Genomic DNA, 16,155 nt, shown 5'->3' on the forward strand with positions numbered 1-16,155 from the left:
ATAGTTAAAAATCACATATAAAAAAAGTTTACATAGCTTTGACATACATTTTGACAATTGTTGATTATTTATAGTTGTATAATAAATATATAAATTAAAATCTAAGAGTTAATTATTAATTTGTACTTGGTTAACAGGTAAAGACAAAAATCTCACTAAATGTCATATCCATCAATAGAATTTAAAAAATGTGAATAATAGTATAAATTATTGTATAGATCTATTTACTCAGAAAATACTATAAACTAAATTTGATTATATTATAATGGTACTGGTACATTTTAATTCCTAATCTCTATAGTTATAGTTTCATAACTGAAACTCAAAAATTAAATACATTGAACATCACAAAAGTAAATATTTTACAGTTAAATTATTTATTTAAAAAAACATTTTATTTTAAGATCAATGTGTTTAGATGAATAAAACCGAGTTCTTGATTTGTATATATATAATAAGTTGTTATAATAAATTATCTCTAACTGGGTTAGTATATTTTCAAATTAAAAATACTTTTAAATAAAAAAAAGCAAATAATAAAATTAAAATTAAAACTTTAAAATCGGGATCTGTTAAAAAACATTAATGTACATTAGTCATATAAAAATGTTTAGAAAAAAAATGTATAAAAAAACATAAATTTTATTAGGAAATCTTAGTATAGTTTGAAAATATAATAATTTGAAAGTAATTATTTCCTCATTATCTCAAACATTAATATTTTTTAACCACCTACCTTTAATTCAGCTAAGATTTTCGTTTTTAAAAAATGTTACTTGTTTTGAGTATGCTGCTGCAATATGATAAGGAGGTGGAACTCTTTGTGTGTTTACTTTTGGTTCATATATATTTTCCTGAAATTAAGAAACTCGCATATTTAATTTTATCCAAATAATTTAACTATAATATTTATACATACTGGCTCAATCACACAATTTTTCATCTGATAAAGTTGTTCCATTTTTTCCGATTCTTGATCTATTATTGAGCAATTATCAACTTCAGTAGGAAGTTGTGTATCAAATTCACTTGAAGGTTCCTAAAAATTTAAGTTTTATGCTTAATTATTTTTTTTTATTTTTTAAGAAGACCTTATACAAATATTTATTGTTTCCATCTTCCCTACGCATAACATACGAGAATATATTATATATTCAACAATTTCAATTTTGTGTTAAAGTTAAAGTTTAAAAATACGAAACCTAAAAGTAAAAATGCGTGTATTTTTGTTAGATTTTACAGTATTTTAATTTTTTTATATTGTTTTTAAGTAAATGCACAGTAGTTAGAATAGTAGTAGGGTTTAAAATTAAAAATGTTCACGATTTATAGAGAATCTACAATCCATATGCCTTATTTCATTAAAATCTATTCAGAAAGAAATATTAATGTTGAAGCCATATTTAGAAAAAAAATAATGTGAGATAAAGCCTTACGAAATACTTTTTTTTTACATTTGCAATAATTTTATCAATTTTTAGGGTATGTTTTTAGTTTCTTCTACTCAAGATAATTTATTTCAAGAAATATTTTTTAATGTTATCCAAATACAATATTCCCAACAAATTAAGATGAAAAAAAAATACGACAAAAGTTGCCTAAATTTGCACTTTTCCTAAAATATGCAAAGTATACTAATTCAAACTGTGTATTTTATTTCACCATTTTATGAAATTAAAGCTTATCTAGAACAATTTACGACCATTACAAAAAAAAAAATATGCAAATACAACAAGTCCTGACCCTGTTTATATTTTAAATATTTACCTTAAAAATGGTAAAAACCAATAACATAACACAGGTAATGGTTTTATCTTTAGGTTTGAAAATATGTTATTCACATTATTTTTAAAGTTAATAACACAAAATTGGAAAGTGAAAATATTGACATAAATACAAATTTAGCATGTTTTTCATTGGAATATGGTTCAAAATATCATGAAGGTGTCCTCTTAAATTTAAAAATTCATAATTAAATGCCAAAAAAAAAAAAAAAAAAAAATGGTTTGAGTGTAATTTTATTACTTTGCCACTACTTAAATTCTATGCTTATATTTTACTGTCGTAAATATTAGAAAAAATCTAAATTTAAATAATATTACATTATTTTTGTTCTTCCTTTCCAATAACATTTTTGCAAATGCTCTCATTTTTTTTGGATGTGGTGTAGGAACTCTCATTAAATTGCCTGGTTCTTCTAAACTAGAATCTTCTGTAAACCTGATTCTTGTATTTGTTCTAAGAGGTTTATAATTTTGATCTTTAATTTCTAGAAATAATATTGTACATATATTTTATTTATAAAATAACAATAAAAAATACAATTTACCAGTATAGCTATCTTCTCTTTGTGGTAATAAATAACAAGTTAAAATATGTTTTCCAGTCTCATGTTCATAATCATTTTGTAAGGGTGTTAGCGGTTTGCTTTGATTTTCGGAAAGCCAAAGTGCATTTAGATTTTTTAACTTAAGAACTGAAAGGGGAAGGTTTTTTATCTTGTTTTGTGTCAACATTAAAACAACTAAATTTTGTAAGCTTCCAATGCCATCGGGCATACTTGATAAATTATTAGATCGTAGGCTGAGTTCTCTTAAGTTCCTACAGCTACAAATCTCTAAAAACAAAGAAATGCACTATATTAATAAGTTATTGTTATGAAAGTCAGAAATATTTTCTAACTATAAATAAAAAAAAATGAATTACCTGTTGGTAAACTGGTTAATCGATTGGCATCCAAACGCAATGTATTTAATCTTCTCATCAAACCAACAGTAGGTGATAGAGATTCTAAACAATTGTAAGAAGCATCAAGTTCTTCTAGGCACTGAAAACCTTCAAAAATACTATTCATTTGTTTCAGACAATTATGATCTACCTTTAATGTGATTAAATCATGTAAATGCTTCATTGAATTCGGTAAACTCTGAAATAAAGTTATAATTAAATATTAGATAATAGTAATTAAGATAATAGAATTTAATTTACCTTTAAATTATTAAATGATAAATGTAGATCTTTTAATTTTGAACAAAATTGAATATCTTGATCTATCTTAGAAATTCTATTATAACTAGCATCTAAGTACCAAAGTTCATGTAGATTGCTAACTTCCTAAAAAAATTTGAATATTAAGTTTAAAAAGTAAATTTTGGATGAATGTTTGTTGGATGATGATGTATAAACACTAAAACAGTAGTTTTAAATTTCTATAGTAATATTTGACGTTTTTTGATAGCTACCTAATATGATAAATTAAGTTAAGTTCCATGCGTTCTATTGATAATTTGTAACTTAAGTGATTCCTATCAACTTTATAATATTAATAATAATAATAATATTTTCTTTATTACGGAAATAAATTCCAATTACAGTTTTTTTTTTTTTCATATAATATATTGTACACGCACATTAACAGTAAATGCAGTGGCGTAACGATAGGGTGGCATGACGGGCAATGGGCCACGGGCCCAGGACTCTAGAGAGCCCTTCAAAAAAAAAAAAAAAAAGTACATTCAAAAACAAATCACCATTAGTGAAATTTATAAATACGATTCCGTTTAAAAATATATGTATATTCTTGTAAAATAAAATAAATTTAATAACTGATCACGATTATATTTATAGATTATTTTATTTACCAGTCCGTTGACATTGTCGATATTAATATTATTATACATTTAATGATATTTTTATTTGTAGAATGGAAATAAGAATGAATGTCATCGCAATTGCTTGTCTTTGAAACCGAACGTAACATTTTAGCTGTAAGATCAACTCTTAAAAATCAAATAAGTCAACTTAATTCAACTAGAGATCTTGCTCAACTTTTAATCGTGAAAAATCATTCTTTAACAGCCAGTTTCCCAGAAGTATGTACTGCTCTTTTATTATTTTTGACAATTCCTGTTACATCTGCAAGCCCGTTCCGGTCATTTTTGAAACTAAAAATTATTAAAGGATATTTAAGGAGTACAATGATGCAAGATCGTTTAAGTGGCCTGACGTTAATTTCAATCGAACAAGAAACAGCCTGAGAAGTTGAACCTTTGAAAATTTAATCGATATGCTTGCCGAAGCAAAAGCAAGAAAGAAGAAATTTTGTATTGCTTTGTATATATTTTTTAAAATGTTTAGTAAAATGTTACTATAAAAATGATATTACACTAAACATGTTTTTTATTGTTTGTAACCTTTTATAGAAGGGTAGAATTTTATAGGTGGTTAATTTTTGTAGGCTATTCTTCATATCTCTTTCTTCCAAATTTATAAAACTAAGGGCCCGATTGGATTATTTTGCCACGGGCATTAAAAGTTCTAGTTACGCCACTGAGTAAATGAGTTATATATAACAATAATTTTAATAACAATGATAATAATAATTATAATAAAAATAACTTAAAATTTAATGAGCAAATAGGTATTAATATCATACAATAAATATTTAAATATTTAAATTTCTAAAATAAAAATAAAATAAAATAAAATGAAATAAAACGAGATGTTAATTTTATTTCTAATACCTAATTTGTTATGTATTTCTTAGAACATTTGACATAAAAATATTTAGAGAATTACCAAAAAAATCAATATTTTTTATAGAGTTTCCTGTGGACATTAAAATATTTGATGGAGAATTTCGCATATAGTTTGTAGCTGAATGTTTTATGTAGAATAAATTTACAGATCGGTGGTTTATTGAATTTATTTTAAAATTTATATTTTGTAGTAATTCTGGACAATCAATCATATTATTTAAAAATTTGAATAAAAATTTTGATTTAATTTGCATAAATCTTTGTTTTAATGATTGCATATTAAAAAACCGGATTGTAAGATTATAATCAGAATGGGGTGCTCTATAAACAAAACATTGATAACATAATAATCTGATAAATTATTTTGAATTTTGTTTAAATCTTGGATTTGCGTTTCTAAATATGGATGCCAGATTAGGAGTGCATAATCAAAATGTGAACGGATTAGTGAGTAGTATAATGCTTTTAACGCAGATTCATCTTTAAAGTTTTGACATGTTCGTTTAAAAAACCTAACTTTTTCGACGCTTTATTTCCAATATAAAGTACATGGTCCTTAAAAGATAGTTTGGAGTCAAATTTTACTCCAAGATCGTGTACTGTAGAAACTTTTAATAAATTTATATTACCCAACGAATAATTTAACTGAATAGGTTGTCTTTTTAAAGAAAATGTAATATAGAAACATTTTTTTAAATTTAAGTGCATAGCATTTTGCTGGCATCATTTATACATATTATTTAAATCTAATTGTAGTTCAATAGCATCTTTTCTGCAACTAATATTTTTGCATCATCAGCTAATAATAATATTTTTGAATGAGAAATTACATCTGATATATCATTTATAAAGAGGCAAAATAATATTGGGGATAAATGTGTCTCCTTGGGGGACACCGGAAGTAATGAGAATTTGTTCAGAGACATAATTTTTATATTTTACAATTTGGGTGCGTCCAGAGATGAAAGAATAAAACCAAGAAAGAAGTGGTTCAGTGAATCCATACGTTTTCAATTTATTCATTAATAATTTATGATTAACCCTATCGAAGGTTTTTTCCATATCGGTATATATGACATCAGTTTGTGATTGCATTTCAAAAGAATCCAAGATTGCGTGTTTAAATATGCACAAATTTGTTATTGTTGATCTATTTTGCCTAAATCCATGTTGGTCATTTGATAATAATTTATTGCATAAAGGTGTGATATTATTCACCAATTTTGAAAATAATTTAGGTATTATTGACAATTTAGATATAGGACGATAATTGTTTATCTGTAGCCTTTTTTGAAAATAGGGGTTATATATGAGGATTTCCATTGTTCTGGGAAGATACCTGATAACAATGACTTATTAAATAAAGAGGTTATAGCTGGAGTGAGTATGAATGCACGCTTTTTTAGAAATAATGGCGAAATTTCATCAGGACCAATTGCTGTTTTATAACTAATATTCCAAAGTTCATTGAAAATATCTATCTGTTTTAATTCAATTTTATTAATTGTTTCGATATTATTTTGTTTTAAATTAATTTCTGGGCAAGTTATATCGTTTGTGATGTATGTATTAGAGAAGTATTTTTTAAATAAATTAACAATATCGTTACCATTATTAACTTCTTTATCTAGGTATGACATAGTGTTTGGTTATTTATGACTATTTTTATTATTTTCATTTACAAATATCCAAAACAATTTTGGATTTGATTTAACCACATTCTGTGAAATTTGTATGTGTAATGTATAATCACGATGCCTCAAGTGCTTACATTTGGTTCGAAGATTAGAAAATTTCTGATAATTTGTTATGCTGTTTGAGTACTTATAAATATTATGAGCAATTTTTTTTTGTTTTATAAGAGTTCTTAGTTCCTTACTAAACCATTTCGGATATTCGAATTTGAATTTTAGGAATAAAGTGATCCATAATATAACGAATATGATAATAAAATAAATTTAAACAGTTTTTGATGCTATTTTTATTAAAATATTCTATAAAATCAACATTTCCTAGATATTTAATAATTGAAATGTAATTACCTGCACGCCAATTATACGTATAATCATAACAAGATGGATAATTTGTAATATAATGTGTAAAAGTAACAGTTATTGGAGGGTGATATATATCAATAGGCATAATTGGATTAATACATAAATCAACATCAGTAGTGGTAGAATTTGTTAAGACGTAATCCAGGATAGTATTTTTATTATTTTTTATACAATTTAATTGATACAGATTTAAAAGTGCTAATTTATCATCAAAGTAAGAGTATACATTTAAACAATTTGCTGACGGTAAGTTAAAGTCTCCAAACAGTAAGAAAATAGCATTTTGGTATTTTTTATACAATGATTCGATATAATCAAAATAAGAATTATATACATTTTCATTAGATTTATTTGGAATATACACAGAACCAATAATAATAGTGAGATTAGAAATATTTAAAAGTACAAATAATAATTCTATAGAATTATTTTCAATTACGATAAGCTTTGAATGAAGATTATTTCGAACAGCGATCGTTATACGTTTATATTGTTCAACAAACTTATATGATTTTGATATTGTTCAGTTTTGAGTATGTAACCTTTAATATTCAATTCTTTAAACACAGAAGCCAGTCATCCGAATGTAAGCTCCAAAAATTTCTGTTTCAATAACCTCCCCAAATAGCTGCCTATGATTATAATTTAATTTTTCATATATTATCAAAATCATTTTTTTGGCACCCATTTATTTCTTTATTTTGGACTGCTTTCGTAATATTACAAAATAAATTCTAACAACCGATTGCATGATTTCATCGTTTTGTTATATGACTATAGTAATTTGAGATACCAATATATTTAATCATGATTCATGAACTAATAAATATAGAATCCAATTTATGAAATTTTGATCAATTTTATCAATTACAAAATTACAATCAGTAAATACATAGATATTAGATCTACTCACAGTAATTTTTTTTTATTGCTTGCCTGCCCATGATAATTGTTATTCTTGATAAAATTAAGCATATCCTTGAAGGATTTTTTTAAAGTATTATTGATAATTTTGATTTTTTGTTTGATTAATACATGATCGCAGCTCATTGTTTGAATAATTTTTCAATTTTTAAGATATTGGAGCTCATATTATATAAGATTATTAAAAGAGCTTTTAATAATGTATGGTAATTTTTTGATTATGTGTTTCGTTTGTTTTTTTTATAGACAATAAGGTGTGCTCAATAAAATATACCAAAAATAAAATAAAAAAATAATTGTATAATCATACATAATTTTAAGTTATTTTAATAAGTTTTAAAATGAGCCTCAATTGAAGACTTTATTATAAAAATTTAAAAGTCATAGACAGTTTTAATAAATAATGAGCTGCGATCATATGAGTTTTTAAATTATAGATGCAACTTAAAACGAAATAAAATAAATAAATCCTTTAGGCAAACATTTAATTTTACTAAAAACAATAATTACAGTAGGTGAAAGAAAAAAGAAATTATTTTGAATAGGTAATATATATACAGAAATACAGACTTATAGTATGGTAGACCAGGCGCATTACTACATTATGAGTATTAGACCACATAAAGAAGAATATAAAATAATATTTACGTTTAATTTGTTTTACTACTTACAGAAGGAATGTCCACAATATCATTAGAGTCAATCCATAGCTCATGTAATCCATAAAGATCACTTATTACAGTAGGCTAAAACCATATAGAATTTAAAAATTTAATTATGATTTAGCTTAAACATTTAAAATATTTTTAATTATACTTACAAAATCAATGAAGTCATTTTGTCCGATGTCAAGTCTATATAATTGCATTAAACGTGAAACTGCTTTGGGTATTTGAGATATTTTATTATCCCTTAATTCTAATACTCTTAGATTAATAAGTCTACCAATGTTTGCAGGTATAAATTCTAATTGTGTGTCATTTAAACAGAGTTCTTCTAAAGACAATACTTGCGTCAAAGGTATTGGGAATATTGAAATAGGGTTAGCACTTAAGTTTAAAATAGAAAGTTTTTTACAATTCTTGATATTTTCATCAATTGTTGATAAGTCTAAAAATAAAAAATGGTAAAAAAAAGACTTACAATAATTTAATATACATTTCACTTACAATTTCTGCTCACATCAAGCTCGACAAGATTAACCAAAGATCCGATTGCTTTTGGAAGATGTTCTATTCTATTGTCACTTATATGTAATACTTTTAGCTGACCGCAATGAAATAAAGGTGAAGGTAAATCTTTGATCTAGAAAAAAATAGTAACAACTATAAAGTAAAAACTATTTTTGACAATTTAATAAGATATTTACAGAATTAATAAATGATTTTTATATTACAATAACTACTATTAATAACATTTTTAGATTCTGACTCCTCTGCAAAGCGATGAAGGTATTGGTTTTACAATGGATTTTATTTTCATTTTTTTGTATTCAGCATTTCTTTTTGGGACAGTAATTTGATTTTTTATTTCAGAATCTTTTATGGTAAAAAAATGGATCTAGCTGGTAATCATAAAAGTAAAAACTAAATAGCACAGGGCAAAATAAAAAGGGGGTATTATACGCAATACTTATTTTAGACAAAATCGGTTTAGTTTTTTTGTTGTATCTCAAAATTACAAATAAATAGCGGTTCCTAAACTTTTTTTCCGTAGTGCCCTTTTTTGAACCAAATATATCCACAGTGCACCACTGCTGTAAATACCACGGAAAACACGACAAAAAAATACTCATTAATGATCAAATTTTGAAAAAAAAATTTATACATTTTAATTAATTTATCATGAACTGTAGACCACTGCGTTCTTAGAAGTGCTCGCAGTTTAGAAACTACAGTTTTATACATTTTGACCAAATGTTAACATAACAATTTTCAATACATGGTTTAGTTTAAGAATATTTTGACTCTTTATGAACTATTTATAGATATGAGGAAATTTCAATTTTAATTAGTCTTTGTTTAATAACATCTGTAAATAATTTTGCCCAATCGTAATACTTTAAAATTTAATACAAGGTTTTTCACAACTTTTTGTAATGGGAAAAAACTTGAGTATAAATCAGACTTAAGTAATTCACACTTATTTGTGAGCAACTGAAGATGTTATTTTGATTAAATTTGTCAAAATCATGAACATTTCTAAATTATATTGAGTTAGAAATTCATAAAAATAGTTTTCTCTACATCAAAGAATTAAAAATATAATACAAGGTTCCTCATAAGCTCTTATAATAGTTATTGAAAAACATTGAAAATACATAGCCACAATTTTTTTAAATAAACATTTTTAAAAATATAGAAAATGTTCAATTTGTATAGTTAAATATTAAAAATTGAAAATAAGATTTCTTAAAAGTTTATTACTGTGAAAATTTTAATTTTTTGTAATTAAAAAATATTATTTGTGAATACATGAAATTTCGACAAAAATTAATTCAACCGACTTTATTACTAATGTATAATAATAAAATAAATTACTTAATGGCAATAATATCATAAAATCTACTTAGTATTATAGGCTGATAGACCATTTCCATTGAAACTGTTTTATTGTTGACAACGATTTTATGTCATTGATTTGAATTTTAACACATCACATTGATTACTCTAGACAATTACCATATAAAAAATTTGTATCCAGTTAGCCATTTTTTGTTTATTGGAATTACACAAATAAATATTTAAAAGAATCATGGTGTACATTATATTTAATGTTGTATCATACTTTATAATCTTTCAATAAACAGTAATTATTACTTAATAATATTAACTACATAAGTACTAAATAGGTATATAGGTAATATTATAAAACAGATATCAAATATTCTTATACAGTGAAACCTATGCCAGTAGACATTTTTTAAGATAAACTAGGTACAAACTTTCTAAGAATTGAAATCTTTGAACCACAGATAAAATTGCAATGACTGTAAGAGTTCGGTATTTAGAGGTTTCACTGTATATGTTCAAGCTTTAATCATGAGTACCTACTTGATAATACTTACAACATAATAAAAAATGCATGTGACATAAATGTACCTTCTTATTATGTTTTAAAATTGTACTCACTATATTATTGTTAATATTGTTATGTCCTCGAGTTTATAGCAATGAAATAATTAAACAAAAATCATTAAAAATCGACTACTTGTTTAGCAATAGAAATTAGGTAGATACATTTATATTTATTAACTATCATTAATGCTTTAGTTTCCTTACATGATTGGAAGACAGTAATAATTTTTCTAGGGTCCTTTCATATAAGAATATATGAATTGGTACATCAACTAGATCTGAGTTATTCATATCAATAAAATCAACATAATCTTCATAATGGTGGTTAGAGTTTTTCCGACCAAAGCACGATAGAAGAGACATGATTTTCCTATAAATAAAAACATTATTTAACGTTTATTAATCATTAATGTGATACGGAATGTTTTATACTTACATTCATCGGTTAAACATGATCGTGAAAGAAGAGAAAATACGAAGAGTTCAACTTGGTGGGAATCTGTTTCAAAAATGTGATTGTTTGATAACCGAAAATGATATGAACGCAAACAAAAAAAAGGAAACTGGTTCGCGAACGTTCTAATCTAGTTCCAATCATGCCTCCATAAAAATATTTTTATTTTTGGAGGCTCCAGACGTTCCAGTTGTGATAAGAAATACACTCAGATCCATGGCTAAATATACGTGTGTTTAGCCATGCTCGGATTCTAGCAGTTAAAACTCATTAAATCTTAAAATACGGTTTGTGGTTATTCATATTTTGCGTAGAATTATAAAAAAAATATGAAGTGTGTTTTACTTATAACACTTTAGTTAGAATCGGTTTTTGTACAGTTACGGAATTCCTAAAATTGAAATTCGAGCGATTCTGTCGTGCGTATGAGCTGGTAATGTGGGTCACTCCAAATATTGAAATATGGTTGAATATCAAAGAGATGTACCTACAATGCAACGTCTCCCAAAGTCTCAAAATAATGAGCACTCAGGTACAGGAGGAATTTTTGTGTTTACTATCTAGTTACGCTATGAGTCGCGTCTCGTCGTTCGCATTAACTCCGGATTACCTCAGTCCACAATAATTATCGACGTCGCCGTTGCATCGTCTGCTGCAAATCGTGATTGTAATTTTGACGAACATCAAATATTTGACGAATTATTTGATCGTGTGAACGAGGCTGCACATTTTTTCCAAGTCTTCCCAACTAAAAACTCATGCCTCTCCGTCATTGTTTTATGTTATTATTGTGATTAAAGTAATTAATTTTACGATTAGTACTGTAGGTTAAATTAATGATTGCCGAAAAAATTGTATTTGAATGTCATTATATGTATAAAATATAACATATTAAATTTCAAGATTTCCCACGAATAATATTTTTAAACAATAACAAAACAACTAAAATTTTTATCTCTGATTTTAAGGTGGTTCTAGTCAGTCATATTCTAAGGAATGTTGTATAGGCAATACATTAGACCCTTGCGATATGACTTATTAGTGTGTGAAAAGTAAAATTACATTAGTGTGTGTGCGTTATATTTTATCGCGCCCGCGACCCGTATCAGTACCCCTATATATATATGTCAAGCCGCGTGGCGCGTACCGTGTCATTACGGACTGCTATTTTTAATTTTATCTTATCTAACAAAATAAACTACAATCAATATAATATACAATGAAGGGTCAATGATCTTATTATTATTATTTATTGGCGGGTGACACATAACAAGGAAAATGCTTTTGCAAATATGATTTGTTTATAGTTCTTAGATGGGAGACCACTCTGTTTTTCAGTTACGTGTCATCTCTAATAATACATCGAATTACCTATGTTGCCGTGGCTTGGAAAAAAGTTTTATAAAAGCAATAATTAGAATATTATAGTCCATACAGTTTCGTTAATATTTACGTAGATGGTTAAAATTCAACCTAAAATACATTTTTTTACTTATTTTTATTTTTTCAATTCTGTGTCATCATTTGATGTTTTTTGTGACTATATGTCTATATATTATATTACGTAGTTTTATAATACATTATGCATTCTACACTATTAAGTCACCAATTAATTAGTTTATTATACATACTAACTACGCGTTTGGCTTATTTTCACGTCAGCGATTTTTTTAGTTTTTCCGTGAAATCATATTTTCAGTTTGATTGTTCTTATACCTCTTAGTTTGGATACATTAAAACAATAATTAGCTATAATATCAGCTAGGTGTATTACAATTTGAAATAAAAATTAAAAATTTATATAATATGCCTTTTGTTCATAATATACAAATTACAAATACAATATACATTATTTTATTTTGAACTGAATAAAATATGTTGCATCACGTAAAATTAAAAATACAAATTAAATGATAGTTAAATAAATGAAATAATAATTATAAATGTAATAATTTACCAATTAGGAACTATCTTCATTTTCTGATGCAAGTCCATCCCTAATAGGTAAATTTCTATCAAACCGAGAATCAACCATTTCTGGCAATAAACAGCGATAGTAGAAGTTAGTTAATTGTTGTAACATTTTTTCGGACCAAAAATTGTCGTCTCTTTTAATTTTTTCATGCAGCATACCTCGAGGTGTCCAAATACAAAAATAACAAAATTGTCTCTTTGAAATATGAAGTTGACCTTGTACTTGGTAATAAAACGTATCCGTACGTTTCAATCGAAGCTTCCCATTCACAATTTCACAACTTGTAATTTTTTTTCTTGTTATACCTTCTTCAGGAGTTAGATCTTTAGAAGTTATTGGACACTTGATTTCAACCAGTGAATCTCCATCAATCAGACCATCTGGAGAAGCAGCTAAAAACGGCAAATCTTTATCAATAATTAATCCCGACGGTACAATAGTTTTATTTAAAATGCCAGATAATGCACATTTAGCGTTTTCTTCGTTTTGTGTTCCATATTTTGTTGCATTATTTCCATTAAACGAACCGTACAAAATATTCGAAACAGTTTTAGCTCGTGATGTTTTAACTCTAAGTTTGCATATTTTACCGAAATAAGAAGCAGTTAATCTTTTTTTCCTGTGCAGATGCCACTCTGTGCATTCATTTTGTCGCCGTGTATCTAAAATCAAAATTAATATTATGAAATAATTTTATTTTAAAAATATTTTATTTACAAAAATATGTAAGGTTCAATCATGAATCATATACCTTTTTCAATTTGCTCTATTTGTTCTCCGGTAAGTTTCAAACGAGATAAAAAAATATCTTTTTTAATTTCAAATTCTTCTTTAGACATATCTGGAGAAGTAGTTAAATCCGCCGTAGCTCCGTAATGTTCATCTGGTCCATGTACTGTTTTATTATAGACAGGAGGTTGAAAGAGTCGTCGTTTACTTCTGGATTCACTTTTTAAAATAGATTTTGATATGTACTTTTTAGTAAATATTCCAGGACTACGCTTAGAAATTTTTTTATGTAATGAGTACAAACGTTTAGGGCCTTCATTGTACGATGTCACCGCGGCATTACATCGTAAACTATATGATCCACGCATTGAAAAATTTACCCGTTTACCGCCGATAAATTTTGCCAAAATGGAGTTATACGACTCAGCTGCATTGTTATTTACTTTATATAATAAACTTTCTGCGTGAAATAAAATGAGACTTTTAGCTGCCACTAGTTCATCCCAAATCCCTAAGGACTTCATTTCTGGTACTACATTTATTTCACCATCTTTTGTCCCTTTGCAAAAATAAACTCTACAGTTTGTATGCTCACCAAAAACATGACTATGGCCATTTATTAAATCTTTTTTTAAATTCATCAATTTTTCTTCAAACGAAATGTCTTTTTTATTTTTCCAATACTTCACAGCTTCAGTGATTGCATACCTCAGACGCAAAATTCTGTCTTTTATTGTTTGTCTAATATTACCAGGAATATTCACGCCTCTATTTGTTCTTCTTTTTGTAGCAATGTCTTTTAATTTGTTTACGTAATTACGTAAAATATGATTCGAACATTCGATTTTTTTTATAACAAAATCACTTCCATAGGGTTTGGCCAAATGCAGTTTATTCATGACACTACTGTCACCATCACCTATAATAACATTAATTGAAATAAACATTTAACTATGCATTATATACATAGTATAAAATTTACGTATTATACTGAATACAATTAAAAAATGACGTGAAACGAATTATAAAATAAAAGAAGCATAACTTTAAAATCCGCGCCCTATTGTTTAAATATAATACATATATAATTACGTTTCAAGTTTTCTCAATAGCTATTTGAAGGAAAACTTATGGAAAACTTAGTGTTGAATTTTAACCTTAGATTATTTTGACTAGTTATGCTGTACACAGACACAAAACACACCAACACAAAAAAACACAAATCATTGTAAAATCAATACATTCATCACTTTGTTCAGAATCTAATATAATACATTTTTAATTATTGTATCTAAAAAATTATTTTTAGAAAACATATAGTATATTATAATATATATCTTTATATTACCTATGAGACGTGAATATATCAAATTATGCATATCAAGACTTCTTTTGAAACCATCGACAATGATATCTGCTTCCATAGCAGTGGATGGAAAGTTCCAATTTTTAAAACACATGTGTTCTTTAGGTTCTGTGTTGTTTTTATAAGCTCTTTGACATACGCAGCAGTACTTATTCCTTACGCCAATAAACAGAATTTTTCGTGTTTTAGCTCCAACAATACAGGCCTAAAAATTAAATTAACTAATATATTTATATTCTACAAAATATAAAATTATTATTGAGTCTAATCAATTGACACTTACAACTCCAGAAAGAGCATTGTACTTGGTTTTGTATGATCGTTTAGACCAAGCGCCATCTGCAATCACAGCAATCATTGGTCTACCTTCAGCATCGACATCATTATTTTCAATAGCAATTTTCGCTTCTTCTTTGTCAGCTAATTCCATGTCTTCCCATGATAATTCGTTCATATATTTGGAAATACCGTTATGAAGTAACTGATATTTATTATTTGACATAACAGGCATGTTAGTTATAGCTCCTAATTCTTCAAGTTGTGCATGCCTAAAATTAAACATTAAATTATAATAAATTATAATTATACCAGAATTAATTGAAAATGTATGTTATAAAGTGGCATAGTTAACGTAAAAAATTGGAATATAAAAATATAATATAAAATTCTTCATTTAAAAATAAGGCCACTGATGTAAAAAAAGACGATTTAACCTTACCCTTGTCCTATATTTACAGCAGCTGTCACCATTGCAATATTAGTGTTAAATTTAGTACATGGTGCTTCAGAATGTATAACTTCTTTTTGGTGACAAAAATTGCAGGTAAAATAAAATGAACTTATAAAGCCATTTCTAACTTCATGACTAAAAGTTAAATTATTGAAAGTACAATCAAATGGAGAATGATTAATTGATTTTATAGATTTAAATATGTGATTTATGTCCACAATCCGCCTTCCTTCAAGATTAATTTCATCTGCTTTGTCTTCGTCATTACTATTTTCCATCGCCAAAGGTAAAGCCAGATCTTCCAT

At 26.3% G+C, this 16,155-nt stretch overlaps 2 protein-coding genes across 2 annotated transcripts; both read right to left on the minus strand.

The window, feature by feature from the left end:
- Positions 1–358: 358 nt before the first annotated feature.
- On the minus strand, positions 359–11,328 carry LOC107161510 (uncharacterized). The gene is made up of 11 exons (XM_089216030.1): positions 11,033–11,328; positions 10,801–10,966; positions 8,689–8,824; positions 8,340–8,629; positions 8,191–8,265; positions 2,989–3,114; positions 2,707–2,926; positions 2,330–2,617; positions 2,103–2,269; positions 920–1,039; positions 359–854 (listed from the first exon to the last, which is right to left on the minus strand). Coding segments are annotated over exons 1-11 (1,701 nt in total). The 5' UTR covers positions 11,035–11,328; the 3' UTR covers positions 359–743.
- A 1,682-nt stretch (positions 11,329–13,010) lies between these two features.
- LOC149060684 (uncharacterized) lies at positions 13,011–16,155 on the minus strand. The gene is made up of 5 exons (XM_089230235.1): positions 15,839–16,155; positions 15,404–15,668; positions 15,103–15,325; positions 13,777–14,673; positions 13,011–13,687 (listed from the first exon to the last, which is right to left on the minus strand). The coding sequence occupies exons 1-5, from the start codon at positions 16,153–16,155 to the stop codon at positions 13,011–13,013; spliced, it is 2,379 nt and encodes a 792-aa protein (XP_089086361.1).

Source organism: Diuraphis noxia, unplaced genomic scaffold (genome assembly GCF_037042655.1).
Source record: "Diuraphis noxia isolate RWA-SAM2 unplaced genomic scaffold, SU_Dnox_SAM2 contig0001, whole genome shotgun sequence".
Lineage (NCBI taxonomy): Eukaryota > Metazoa > Arthropoda > Insecta > Hemiptera > Aphididae > Diuraphis > Diuraphis noxia.